A 14,832-nucleotide genomic window follows, 5' to 3' on the forward strand; every position below is an offset into this window, starting at 1 on the left:
AGTGCACTTGGTTTTCATTCTGGGTTCTGGGACTTGTCGTTCATCGTGGATTCGGTGCCGCCGTGACAGTAGCATACTGGCACGCCTGATGCCAACATATCCCACAATGCTACGGGACAAAAAAAACGTACTTTCAACATATGATTGCCAATGGATTAGCAATGTCTGGCGTTAGCAGGGAAGAAAGGCTCTCCAAACTGGAGCCAGTCGACAAAACTTCCAAAAGGTAAGACACCTCGCGATTTAAGATGGTCATCTTACAAACTGAAAATTCATGGTGGGGAATTTATCTTCCGCTGAAGTAATCACGTACAGTTGTCACCAGGGAAATATGATCTGGCGTAGTCGCGTACACACACTTACTCCCAAACAGTTATTATAATGGCAGCCACACTTGAAAAAAATAAAACATGAATAGATCACGATGACATCTTTGAACGTTATTTATGGTGTGAACGTGTCAGAATTGCCTCTTGTATTTGTTAAATACAGCAACATTAAATTGCATTCAATCGGTGACCTGGTGAAATGTACTTGGAATAATTGCCTTTACATATAGTTCTTCAAAATGTTTATATGACGAGGGAACATGTGCCTCTGAAACGGTCATGTTGAGCCTTTGTATAGCATGCTATGGTGCTCGACTAGGCCACAAGATGGTGTTACTGCATTGATGTGTTACCTGAGGCTTTGCTCCCATTTCAAGGTAATGAGTGTTTGACTTCCCATAAGGTGGTAAAGAAAGAAGTCTGATTTGCTTTCAGCTCTGGGGTTCACATTCATGGTCCAACAGCAAAAAAAAAACAAGCAAACATAAAAACGACAATGGTGCCTGCCGGTAGGACTAATTAGTTCCGTTCCCACGGAAATGAATGAAAATGCCCTTAATCTGTTCCAAAAAACAACAAAATGGCACTACATAAATACCAGGAAAAGAAAGAACTATGCAGTTTTTGTCAAGCGTTATTCTTCATTTGTGCTTGCTCCTTCTGGTGTGCGTGCCTGGGTTCAGTATCAGACAGGCTCTACCATTCAATGAGATACATCTCAACTCCTCGTCTCATCAGTATGGTACTAATATTAGTCGTTCTTCGCAATTTTTTTAGCAACGTTTGTGTTCAGGTTTCATTTGCTGAATGAGTAAAAACACCACCAGGTAGATGCTACTTGCTAGCCCATGTGTCTATTGTTTCCCCCGTTGTTATCATTAAGCTCGTGAAATCCATTTATTGTTTTTAAATACATAATTATCTCTGTTTTATGTTTACTTTAACTGGGACTTTCGGGGAGAGTGACAATAAACAGCTAGGAGCCTCTTTTTCAAAGAATATTTACTAATGCCCCTTATTGTGAATACAGTTTTCATCTCCCACCATATAGCGCTTGTTCCTCAAGTCTCTGCCCACAAGTAAAATCAAAAAATAGGCCAATCAATGGCTTGTCCCTTGAAAAACTCATCAGTATTGATTCACCAACAATAATAATTTCTTTATTTTTGGTACTATTCCACCCCTCTTGAAAAGTACTTTAGAATAATGCAGGAATGGCCGTAAAAAAGCCCAAAGTTCCTATGTTCTTGGCATTTTGGTTTGGCAACACTGCTGACCCATTGTTTCATTTGATTGCAGTCGTCTGTTGCGATGCATTGGACTGCAGCGACTCTCAGCACTAACACTTGATGTTTTAGGAAGGAAGGAGCTCTTGTGACATATTTGCAAGTATGTGGTGATTGATGCATGTCGTACTCCGATATTAGAATGTGACAATTCAGTTTTCCCCCCACTCTTGTAAACAAATATAGCTCTGATGTGAGCATATTTATTTGTTTGTGTGTTTTGACTATGGCGGGAGAGTTGAGGAAGAGGTTTCAGCTGATGAGAAGGGCGGGAGCGTTGGATTTCATCATGCTGTTTATGAAGTGTGTGCATGTGTGTGTGGAGTGGGGCGGGGGGCGGAGAGAGCCTGGTGAAAAGAGAGTGCTGGATTTCATCATTCTATTTGTTTGTGTGAGAGAGTGTGTGTGACTCTTGTTTTAAGCACTGAGAAACATAGAAATCCCTGCAGGGGCAAAACACAACTTCCCTTACTCCCTCTTCGACCTTCTCCAATCTGTCGAGTATTCAGATGCTAGCTTAGAATAATAACTTGTTTGTTCCTTCTTGTTTTCCCCTCAGCCTTTTGGTGCTCTTTGGGCGGCCCCTGTCGTGGTCCTCCTGCTACTTATTTCAGTCCCAGCTGCGCCGTGCACATGCACTGTCAAGCACAGATGACACACGCGTTGACACACGCGTTGACGTACGCGCGACCGCGGCCTGGACGGTCGTTGGCGAAGTTACCGCTATTAATACTGCCTAATGAAGTTAGTCGTAAGGGCGGGTCGTCCTCTTGCATTCGCTGTCGTAGGGTAGGAGGAGTAGGTGGAGGAGGAGGAGCATCCAGGAACTGGCAGTGCTGTAGTTGGACACAGAGCGCACCACAGTGACTCCCTCCTCCGTGCGCGCTGATCTGCTAAATGGAAGGAAACCGAAAACATGTTGTAAAGTTTCGTTTCTTCTCCAACCTAATCCTAAGCACCCCCGTGTCGCACACTGTGACTCACTTTTGATGTGTTGCATGACAAATGCAGCAGAGTGTCTATGTACATATGAAAGTGAGTGTGGGTGCCTGCGTTGAATTAAATTAAAGTGGTGGAAGTCTCCCTCCTCTCTCCTTATGAGCTCCCTACCGAATTACTCAGGAGCCAGAATATCTGGCTGCTGGACACTTACATCTGATGGACGGTAAGTGCACTTTATTTGATCAATTTGCAATATACTATTGTCTGTGCATGGTTGTCGCTCGACACGTGCCCTGCGATTGACTGGCAACCAACCAGTCTAGGGCACAGTCTGCCCCAAGCCAGCTGGGAAGCGCTGCAGCAGGTTAAGCAGTATAGCAAATCGATGGATGGCATTCTTATTCTTGTCTTAGAAGACTGTACATTCCTCTTTGTGAAATACAACCCCCATCGAACACGACTGTACACTCTTCATGTATGTGGCGCTCGTAACCTGTTGTGGTGTTCTCTTCACTGGGCACAGTATGAGAGTGGATTTTTGCAGTTCTGGTTTCTTTTCTCTGTTGCAATGTAGAACAGACAGCTCAACTCGTCTGAATACTGTGATTGTGTGGTTCGGTACAGTGGTGCCTAGAAGTACAAGTTTGATATTTGATAACTTGGAACTCACACTTGAAGTACAAGTTTAACCCCCCCACTCCCAAATCTATTTGTGTTTTTAATAAGGAAAAATATCACTCTATAATACTGTACTTTATCCAGCCATAGAATAATGACGGTTGAATGGAATCTGAAAAGAACCCCTAACCCCCCCCCCCCGTTTATGCATCATGATTCAATGCCACCATCCAATCCATTGTGCTGCTCCTTCTGGTGTGCCCTCCTAAGCCACCAAGAAGCAGTACACTATAATCATACAGACAAACCAAGTATTGAACTTGTTGTACTACTAGTTCTGAAACTGCCTCAGTAAGATTCTGTTCCATCAGTCCAGGGGTAGGAAACTCCGGTTGCTTTCCATCGCTCTACTTCAACACACCTGATTCAAATGATCAGGTCATCAGCTGGCTCTGTAAAAGCCTGAAACAATCATAATCCATACAATCAGGTGTTTTGGAGTAGGGAGAGGTCTAAATCAAGCAAGATATGGCTCTGGAGGAGCCAGAGTTCCCTAGTCCCGTATTAGTCATTTTTCGTAGCGTATGAGGAATCTATGGCTGTGGCTATTGTTAAACTTTGTTTACCTGTGTTGCTCCACCGCTTGGGTTCAAATATCCATTACTTCTGAAATCTAAACCAGGGGTAACCAACCATTTTTGACCAAAGATAATCTACTTTTCAAGTTTGAAAGAAACTATACAAAAAATAAATCGATCTGAATAGCTTTGCTCACTAGCTGCACTTGCAGACTGCTGACCGCGAACAACTGACTTTGATGCAGGTCATGCGCCACCATAGGTTAAAGGTGACTATTTTCTTTTTAATAACTTTTTTTTTGTGAGTGAAACTGATAGGATGCGTAGGGTGCAGTGTACACTAACACACACACACACAAACACACACACATATATATATTGCGCGTCGTCCCGCACGCGGTCTGTCCTTACGTCTGTCCCTTTTCAAAACGTACCTACTTCACCGCGCCGCTGCGCGCCGCCACTGCGCGCCGCCACTGCGCGCCGCCACTGCGCGCCGCCACTGCGCGCCGCCACTGCGCCGCTCAGGCAGTGGCTCACTACGATCGCGCGGGCATCTTAGCGAAAAAATGTTGTCTACCCACAAGCATTGCAATAAAATTGTTAGTTATTTAGTAGAGCTAAACATCTCTTTATTTTCGCGATAAGCAATGAAGATGAACAAAAAGTTGAACCAAGCAACAACACTTTTGTGGGCCGAAGGCCCACCTTACGGCTGGTAAGGTGGGCTAGGTAGGAACTAGCTGATGAGCCGCCCGGAGGGCGGCGAACCACCACCTTACCAGCCTTCCGCAGGAACTAGCTGATGAGCCGCCCAGAGGGCGGCGAACCAGCTAGTATATATATATATATATATATATATATATGAACACACACACACACCAATAGACACTTTTTCCCTCACCCATTTCCTCCTAAACCCCTCCTCATGATCCACTTGGGACCAGTCCACTGACGACAGGACGTCCACGATCGTCTGGTTGGGCAATCCTGGTCGAAACACATGACTATCGATGTTAATTTTTAGCATGCAAATCACATCCTGACATATTTTTTGTTAGCATAAAGATAAGAACTTACCTTAGGCAAAGCTATCTGTTTGTCTGAAATACACATGGCTTTTTCTGTCTACTTTGGCAGCAAATTTCAACTGAGGGTTTCAGTAAACAGCTTGAATCCTCTTTGTCATTAATTGTTTAGCTATCAAACCGTTGCTTATTGTAAAGTGAGTTGAGTTTGCTGCCACCATCCAGTCCTTGTATCTAAAATTTGAGCTATCAAGACAAAACAAAAAGGAGGGTGGAGGCAGCTCGTGTCGCAAAACAACCCATAAGTCAGGTCACTTGTGTCTCAAGGCATCACCGTATCAGCTTTGTGACACGTATGCTTCGTGTTATTATTTCAAATGTGATATTGACAAACTTGACACGCACCTAAATTGTAAGTAAATATCCTTTAAAAAGCATTTTAAACTGAGTTGTTTCCGAAAGTGGCAACCTCATTGGGCTTGGTGCAAATGTTTTTTTTTTGTTGTTGTTGGGTTTTTTTTAATAGCATTGTTCAATTGTGCAGTAATTATTACAAGACTACAATGAATGTGCAGATGTCACACGTGACTGGGTTTAACTCATATAGAGGTGTCAGCGATGAAGCAACTCAATCAATAAGATGAAAAAAGACATTTGTGAAAAGGCGAGGTAATAACGATACAGCCCTGTTATATTTAGAAATGTTCTTTGCTGTTTGTTGTTGACCTTGAGTAAGATTTGTGCTTCAAGGTACCCATGGCCTCTTTCTTTGCACCGTAACTGATCATCATTGTCTCCACTGTAAGGCATGTGACTGCAAATACAGAAGTGTATGACTCAGCATATTCAGCGGCGCCACTAATCTTTTATTGCACACTTGTTTGGTTTTAACGGATAACCCACCAAGTGGCTGCTGCGTGTCCGCTCTCACTGACTCCATCCATTATCCGGTAACCCCGCGCTGATAAGATAAACGCTTGTACGCTTCACCTCTGAACACTCCACACTTACCTGTGTTGCCAATATAAAGGTGGATGGACTGACTTGAGAGAAAAACACTGAGTGGCCTGCATTTAAGTGCATTTGTACAGTGGCAGTCTATGGAAACAATGGCAGCCAGCTTTTTGCAATCCTCACTGGGTGAAGTGTGGATGTCTCGGATAATTCGGTAAGTGTGAGCCTGACAAGATGCACAAGTTGTAAAAGTGAAGTGTTGAAACTTGCTCTTAGTATTTGTGATCTTTTAGCTTCTGTTTTGTCGCGCGTCTTCAACTGTATTTAGACTTGACTAGAGATGCCCCAATTAATGTTGCTGTTTGCAAATTCTGTTTTTACTTTGGAAAACAATGACTAATATTTTTGCCTATTTTCTCATATGTTACGGCCCAAAAGAGTAGCTGCATTGTGACCATGTTCTCTTCTGTTTCATTGATTGAGTGGAAAAAAATAATCATCATATTATTTCATTACTTATTATTTGCACCGTCAGTCTGGACTTGATTACTGTGAGTAACATTCTAATGTTGAACAATCTCATACCTCGTGACACCTTTTTATGACAACACGTGGTTTATGGCGTCATAGCCTAACTTAGCAAGCCGAATGCACATTACTCAGTCGTGCAATCAGCTGAGTAGTTGTCATGGATTCGGGTCAGTTTGTGTACTTTGGCTCGTGTTGGCGTTCGACTGGATGGGCCAAAGCTTTTCATGCTGGTAAGAACTAAACATTAACCTTCAATAAGCAGTAACTCGGCACATACCGGGTCTTGTTTACTGTTAGCATGGCGACCACTCACACAATGATGAGCTAGCTGTCTTGGGATTTTGTTATACCCCTTGGCTTCTGTTATACCCCACACCTAAATACGTAGTTTCAAGAACGTACAATACCCAATCATAACATTAATTTCTGCCTGATTACAATGTGACCAATGTGTGAATATTATAAAGGGGACGTGTGTGTGTATGTGTGTGGGGGGGGGGGGGGGGGCTATTATGATCTTGGTTTGTTGATTTTGGGTGTGATCTCATCTCCCTCGCAGCCAGCCTATGTGGATTTTTTTCTAAAGTACCGGTACTTGTTTCAGATCACAAAAACATTTTTCATGGCGTGATTGAAGACTCTTTACCCGTAGTGTGGACGGTTGTTTGTTTATATGTGCCCCAGGTTGTACACGTGTGGGATACTTTTAAAATGTATACAATCAGATGCAAGGTCAAACACAGTCGATTCAGGGACACTGTTTGATCTTCAATTAAGAGGGCAAGAAGTATTCTTTTCCTGAACGATGGTGACGACTCAAGCTTTGTTGTTTATTTGCAGCGGAGGTGACGATGGCTCACTAGACCGCCTCCTCCCCTCGGTAAGCACGGGCCTTTCACCCCGGAAAAGGACCACCAGTCAGTGCAAGTCTGAGCCACCTCTCCTCCGCACCTCCAAGCGCACCATCTACACCGCTGGGCGCCCCCCTTGGTACAACGAGCATGGGACCCAGTCCAAAGAGGCCTTTGTCATTGGTAGGCTTGTTCTTAAAAACGATTTGATACCACGACAGCCTGGACTGCAATACAGTACACTATACTATTCCCTCCTCCATTAGTGCAATTTGCCAAATGGCAAAACAGTTCTTCAAAAAGAGCTGCATGCTTGCTTCAAGCTGTTTATTGACACTCTAAGTTATTACATGTTGTATATTGAAGCAAACACATAGCTTTGTCTTGCAAAAAAGACTTTTAGCACTAGCATGATGCTAACACAAAATGCAAAACACCTTTTAAACTGTTGCCTGAAGCCATACACAGTTGTGCAGTATTGTGCTTCTGTCTATTTACATAACAATGTACTAAGTAGCATCCACTGCTCTTACAGGGTTCCCACTAGGCCTTCAAAACTCTTAAAGGCATTGAATTTATGAATTTTAAATGTCTGAGTCATAAATTGTATGCTGTTTGTAATTTGTCTGTGTCCGGTGTCTCATCAAAAGGGATTTAATAACGTGGTTTATAGAAATGGGACGGTGGAGCAATTCATCGAACGTAACGCAGCCCTGGGTCACAATTTCTGGTCAAAATACAACAAAAGTTTGTCGAAGAGCATGTGCTACAACACCACTACACATATGCCATTTTTTTTCATTTCTTTCTTTTTCACATATAGACAGGGCTCATAGACCTATGTTTTCACCTCATAGACATGTGGTCAAGATGGTGAAGTTGTTCCATTCATTTAGTCGAAAATGAAGCCACACATTAGGTAAGTCCACAGTTCGTTCTCTTGAGCACACCCCATGCGTACATGGTGGGGCCCCAGCGACAGTGTCAATGGCTCACCGTGTCTGTGATCAGAAAGTGCAAGTGTGCGCTTTCTATGCAGAGCACGACCGTTTGTGGAGCTATTTTGTTCTGATACTTCTTCTTTCACAACTTTGCTGTTGTGAATTGGGAATTTCTCCATTGCAAAACTAATAAAGGTTTTCTTAATCCAAGCATGCGCGATTGATGAGAATGCACCGTCAAGACTATCCATATCCACGTCTTACAAATCTGGATTTGCCTCAAAACTGCACTGTGTACATTTCTTTCGAAACGTAATGACAATAAATTTTATCTGTAATGCATTTTATATTTCAAAGTTCCACAGAGTAAAATAAGTGGCATTAATAAGCCAACAGATCAAAATGTTGCGTTATATCAACAAATGCAGATGGAGTACAGTGGTGCCTCGACTTACGAATGTCTCTTCATACGAAATTTTCAACTTACGAAATGCCTCAACAGGAAAATATTGCCTCAAGTTATGAAAGAAATGTCAAGATACGAAAGGTAAAAATACAATACGGGTTGGAAGTCGCAGCACCGAATTTCCTGAACGCAACATACTTAAAGCTGCTCTGCCATTGGCTATTCTCAAGCATTATCCTGGCATTCCATTGGCTAAGAGGGACCTCTACAGCACGAGTCTATGTGTAGAGATAGATAGATATGTGTCTATGCAGTGTGCTTGTCAATCGCCCATCGGGCTATGAGGTTTTCCGATAGACCTAGAAAAAGTTTTGACCAGTCGGGCGATCGCTCACTATGCTGGACCTTTTTGAAGGATTGTTAAAACCCGAATAAAGCAGACGACCTTTGCTCAGTTCTTTACAAAATGCCAGGCAAATACCACTTCTGAGAGACAACATGAACTAAAGAGGCCAAAAAAAAAAAAAAACAGACACAGTTTAAAGTTAAAATACCATCATTTTTATTCTTTCATCTTTGTGAGAGAGACATTACATTATGCACAACTCTCATTTATTGTGCAACAGTAGTTGTTACATATTTTGATGCATTTTTAAGCTTTAGAAAACATTTATGTCTGAATTTTGGGGGGCTTGGAACGGACTAGGGCATTTATGTGGAAAACGTGTCTCTACGTATAAAATGTTCTAGTTAAGAAATTTCTTCCAGAACCAATTAATTTCGTAAGTAGAGGTTACCCCTGTATAGTCAATGCAGTCCTCTCTAACAAACACTTAAGATCGGCAGGGCGTGTTAGTGTCAGTCTTCAGCAAAACAGGCATCCGTCAATGACCAACTGAGAGGTTTGTCGGTACTTGACCCAGTTGGTGACGATTCCACTGATGGACGAAAAAGCACTACCATCAAAGCTACAGTAAGTCCCTTGCTTTTTTTTTTAGATTTTCCCATCAATCATCAGCAAAACGGGTGTCCCTCAGTGACAGACTGACTCAATGGCAACCTCTGATCAAATGAGCAACAGAGATTAATTGGTTGGTGCTCATTTTTTGCCTCAGAAATTAATGTCATAAGTAGAGTTACCACTGCATCAATATTTTTCTTTTAGAGGGAGCCTTGTACGCATGAAAATAGAGTGCACAAAAAAAGAAATCTGAGGGCGGACCAACTTATTTTTAACACTCAGAATTTACTTTAATGTCTCAATTACACTGTTTTCTGCCTTTATACTTTGTTTGAAAATCTCCATTTTGGAAAAGATATACTTGTCACGTACAGTATTATTTAAAAAGAATCGGTGTACATCCCACTGCACTGCAAATTTTTAGTTCATCGACTGCAGTTGTTTTAAACATAGTTTTTGTCAAAAAAAATTTTTAAACCCCTGACCAAGCCACACGTCATGTTAGAAATATGGGGAAATGTGAACTCAACAAAGTTTGGTTAAGTTAAAAATCCGTTCGCCTTTGACCCAAACTGTGTTTGATGCCTTTTTCATTGTATGCAAAGAAAATAATTCAGCTGGGTACAATGGGCATGAATTGAGGTAAGATCGGGCCGCCTGAGCCCGACCCGGGTCGGGCCTTAAAATGTCAATCAATGCTTCAGGTTCGGGTCGGGCTTCTCTCTCCCTGACTTTTATTTTTCCTTTTCGAGGCCGTGAATATTTTGGCCACGAGAGACCGTGGTTTGCAAAAAACAAAAGTCGCCTCATAACAACACGTACTGCACTAAACTCTTGCAATGTTCCCTGGGTTGTCTTGCTGTCCATGGACTCCTTTTGTGACACATCAAAGAACTCCTTCCAGTCTCTGTAGAGTATCCACCCGTCATTGTTTGTCTTTGTCTCTCTGCTGCTCTCTCTTAAAGTGCCGCGCTAGATTCATAAGGACGTACTGCTGCGGTGGTTTACGGCCCAATTTTCAACCCGTCAAAATGACTGACGGCCTTAAAATTTCCCCTTCCACTCTTAAAAAAAAATCAGTCAATGATGGAAAATTGTCGTTTAAAGTAACCTCTTCAGAAACAGAAATATAAAAGATGTAAATGTTTATACAGTCTTGTTTAACTTAGATTTCGTTACAAAAGACAGAGTTCTTTATCAGAGATCACCCCTCCTCCTCCCGAGTCAAATAAAATATGAAATGTCGGGTTTGCTTCGGGCTTGGTTCTGCAAATCAAGCTAAGTGATCGGGCTCGGGCCGGTTCGGGCTTAAATACCCTCGGGCCGGTTCGCGTCGGGCTCGATTTTTTTTTTTAGGACCGATCTTAGCTCTAGAAGATTCTTGAGTCCCATACCAAGTTGCCCAAGCACATAACCTCGATGGGAAGTTAACAACAAACTTCCTTCACCACCGGCATTTTTCAGTTTGTTCTCTCCTCTGTGGCGGTGTCGTGTGAGGAGTCTACTCAATATGCTGCATTCATCCACATTTTGACATTTGGAGAACTAAATGAACACAAATGCAGCTTTTTACAGTCTTAAATATGTCTGAAAAAGTCTTTTACAACCCTGTTATACGTCAACATTGTGTCATAGGTCTGTGTGGTGGCAGCGCTTCAGGAAAGACGACCGTTGCGAGAAAAATTATTGAAGCCCTCGATGTTCCCTGGGTTGTCTTGCTGTCCATGGACTCCTTTTACAAGGTATGCAAGAGCTTGCAGGCACATGTCAGGATTTAACATGGCTGTCTCCACGTGGGCCCCTGAGATGTCATTTTAATTAGCACTAACCTGTTTTTCTCCTCTCTCCCCCCGTTTTTCGTCTCTGTCTGGTCAGACTGGTTAGTCCCACCAAGGCCTGCGGCAACATCTTGCTGTAGTCGTTTAGTGTGGAGAATAAATTAAAAGAGAAAAATATTGGCTTTTGGGTCCCACTGTGATGAGATCTGAAAGGACGGTTTTAATATTAGACCCTAGAAGTGTCTAAGGAGGGCAAAGTGTGGTGAGGAGGGCCATCGTTCCTGCTCCTCAATTTCCCACCCACTGTTGTTATGTAATCCTGTCACTCTGCTCAGTGGCGCTGGAGCTCGGCACAAGTGCCAATTTTCACACTGCCGTGCCCCCAGGGCGACATTGGAAATGTTTTAAAATGTGTCGAGTTTTAAAGTTGGGTCACATGGAGAGTGAAAAATTGTATTCTCACCTCATTTATTTTCTTGAGGAGGCCTCTCAACATCCAAACACTTGCCAGCTCTGGCGTTTTAGTGTCTGACCACCTGGTGTCGAGGTCACCATAGCACATGATGGTCTCCTAAATTTAGTTCTACTCATTTCTTCTGCTCATGAACAGGAATCTGTATGCAAGAGTTCCTTAAATTCTGCTTCACAATTGGAGGCACGGCAATCGATTTTGTGATCAAGAAAAATCACTTTCTACAGGAACAAATGAACTGTTTGTCATACCCCACCAGCGTACAAGGTCGTTTGAATATCAGAGCTCCAAGTTTGCCAGTATTTCAGAGTATGAGCACCGAAACAGCCGTACTTGAAGTCCTAGTTGCAAAAAGTTAGTGGTGATTTAACCCTTTTGGCCAGAACATTGAAGATGATAAAAATACACAAATTTCAAATGATAAGATATCCTTTATTTGTCCCACACTGGGGAAATTTACAGCCTCCAGCAGCAAGAATATGGATAGAAAGAAGAAAACACAAGCAAACACCGTTCAATTAAGTGCAATATAAATACAAAATGGATATATCGCAGTGCTATTTACAATTGTTTTTCACATCATTTAATTATTATTATTATTATCGTTGTTATTTTTATTCAGCAGCCTGACAACAGTCGGTAGGAACGAGCGGCGGTATCTCTCCTTCTTGCAGCACGGGTGTAACAGTCTCTGGCTGAAGGGGTTACCTAGTGCTGTCAGGGCGGGCTGGAGAGGGTGGGAGGGACTGTCCCTCATAGCCTTTAGCTTAGTTAGCATCCTTCTGTTGCCCACCTCCTCCAGAGTGTCAAGGGAGCAGGCCAGGACAGAACTGGCCTTCCTGACCAGTCGCTCCAGTCTCTTTCTGTCCCGGGCCGAGATGCTGCCTGACCAGCAGACAATGCCATAATGGATGGCCGAGGCCACCACCGAGTTATAGAAAGTCTTAAGGAGCGACCCCTGAATCCCAGAAGACCTCAGTTTCCTGAGTAGGAAGAGTCGGGATATCTGTCCTTTCCTAATCAGGGTGTCCGTGTTTGTAGACCAGTCCAGTTTGTTGTTCAGAAGAACACCGAGGTACTTGTTAAGAGGTCACCCTCTCTATGTCCATACCTTGGATGTTCATCGGTGCTGGTGAGGACTGTTTCCTGCAGAAATCCACAACCAACTCCTTAGTTTTCCTAGGGTTGATCTGGCGGAGATTCTGCTGGCACCAGTCCACAATGTCCTTCGTCAGTCCCCTGTACTCCCGATCGTCCCCCTCTGTAATGAGGCCAACGATCGCAGAGTCATTGGAGAACCTCTGAAGGTGGCAGTTTGGAGTGATTATATATCAAATATTATATCAAATTTTTATCATCATTACAAATGTAATTTGAAGATTTCTTTAACTTTTATGAGAGAAATCACAAATCCTATCTCCCCTTAAATTTTGCCACTGCTTTGTTGAGAGAACCCATCGCTGCATTAAACCAGAGCTCGTGAAGTAATACATTGATTAAAAAATAATTTGAAAAAGTTGAGCGCAAATTACAGTAGACCTTGGACCGAAATACAAAAACATACAAATATGCCATACAATAGCTGCATTATTTTTATTCTCTTGTTACTTCAGTCTCACCTGCCACCGTCCGTCCCTCTGTGAATCTTGTGACAAAATAACAATCACATTGTTACTTATATTAATACCCTTCATATCCGCAGTTCACTGGGTAATTAATTCAAAAATAAAATGATTTGAATGTTAATTATATGTGATGCTTCAAAATAACAATTTTTGTCACTTGTAAATCTTGAAATTATAGTGAGAGCAAGCACAGCTTGAGGTTTCTGCTCAAGACCAGCATTATGCAAAATCTTACCAGCAGATTACAAGGTGTTTCGTTTTATACTTAACAGTCCAAATGCCATAAGTAGTTTCAAGTCTTCATTAGGGCCGCCCGGTGGTCCAGTAGTTAGCGTGTCGTCCTCACAGTGCAGAGTTACCGGGTTCAATTCTATCTCCGGCCTCCCTGTGTGGAGTTTGCATGTCCTCCCCAGGCCTGCGTGGCTTTTCTCAGGGTACTCTGGTTTCCTCCCACATTCCTAAAACATGCATGGCAGGCTGATTGAACACTCTAAATTGTCCCTAGTTGTGAGTGTGAGCGCGGCTGGTTGTTCGTCTCTGTGTGCCCTGTGATTGGGAACCGGTTCAGGATGTCCCCCGCCTACTGCCTGAAGACAGCTAAGATAGGTTCCAGCAACTGCCCACCCCAACCTCACCCCGCCCTTGTGAGGATAAGCGGATCGGAAAATGGATGGATGTGTATATATATTTTTTTATTACTGACACCTTTTGAATGATAACTGTCAGTAATACACATTCTCATATCAGTAAAATTCATCGATTTTTCGAAGTGAAATTCAGTGGGGTATGTCGTTACTGATCACATTACATGAAAATGACGCATATACAGTAGCATAACAGTTTGATTTTAGACATGCCTGGCAGTCACACTTCAATCTTAACATAACTAAATAGATTAGGGGTTAGGGGATATCTTGTCGCGTTAACACTGCTATTGTATGACTACACATACCTGCTGACTATGTTCAATTGGGAGAAATCGGCAAGTATTTTTTTTCAGAAATCATTTTGTCACTGTGCTTGGACAGTGATTGCAGGCATGCAAGATTGTGTAAGTAGCGCTATCGCTTATGAAACGTGTTGATGGTGTTCATCAGGTCCTCTCCTTGGAGCAACAGACACGGGCTGCGAGTAACGACTATAATTTTGATCATCCCGATGCCTTCGACTTTGATTTGCTGACGCACACGCTCCGAAAGCTCAAGCAGGGCAAGAGTGTGAAAATCCCTGTGTATGACTTCACAACACATGGGAGACAGAAGGAATGGGTAAGGATGAAAGAGCCAAATAATTGATCTGCTGAATTGCACCCTTTGCTATTTTGCAGATTTGAGCACTTTGTATCAGTTTTAAATGGTCTCATTCTTTATGTCATGATATTTATCCACTACAGAAAACAGTTTATGGAGCTAGTGTAATCATCTTTGAGGGGATCATGGCCTTTGTCGATAAAGAGCTCTTGCAGGTAGGGCCAATGTGCTTGTTTTCTAACATGATCTGATGGTATACACTCTTCCTTGCACTTGGGCCTT

The 14,832-nt window shown here is 42.7% G+C and overlaps 1 protein-coding gene across 9 annotated transcripts in view; it reads left to right on the forward strand.

Annotated features, from left to right (window-relative positions):
- Positions 1–14,832, forward strand: part of LOC127594811 (uridine-cytidine kinase-like 1) — a 29,209-nt gene continuing 14,377 nt past the window's right edge. For 4 of the 9 annotated variants that reach the window (XM_052056586.1, XM_052056601.1, XM_052056578.1 and 1 more), the window contains exons 1-5: positions 6,360–6,496; positions 7,107–7,300; positions 11,061–11,167; positions 14,398–14,568; positions 14,694–14,765. In XM_052056586.1, the coding sequence (XP_051912546.1) occupies positions 6,384–6,496; positions 7,107–7,300; positions 11,061–11,167; positions 14,398–14,568; positions 14,694–14,765 (657 nt within the window). In that variant the 5' untranslated portion in view covers positions 6,360–6,383. Of the gene's footprint in view, positions 227–2,438; positions 2,781–6,359; positions 6,497–7,106; positions 7,301–11,060; positions 11,168–14,397; positions 14,569–14,693; positions 14,766–14,832 lie in introns of those variants that run through there. The other 5 variants (XM_052056621.1, XM_052056629.1, XM_052056609.1 and 2 more) reach the window with 4 other exon arrangements.

This window comes from Hippocampus zosterae, chromosome 2, assembly GCF_025434085.1.
Source record: "Hippocampus zosterae strain Florida chromosome 2, ASM2543408v3, whole genome shotgun sequence".
In the NCBI taxonomy this organism is placed as follows: Eukaryota; Metazoa; Chordata; class Actinopteri; order Syngnathiformes; family Syngnathidae; genus Hippocampus; species Hippocampus zosterae.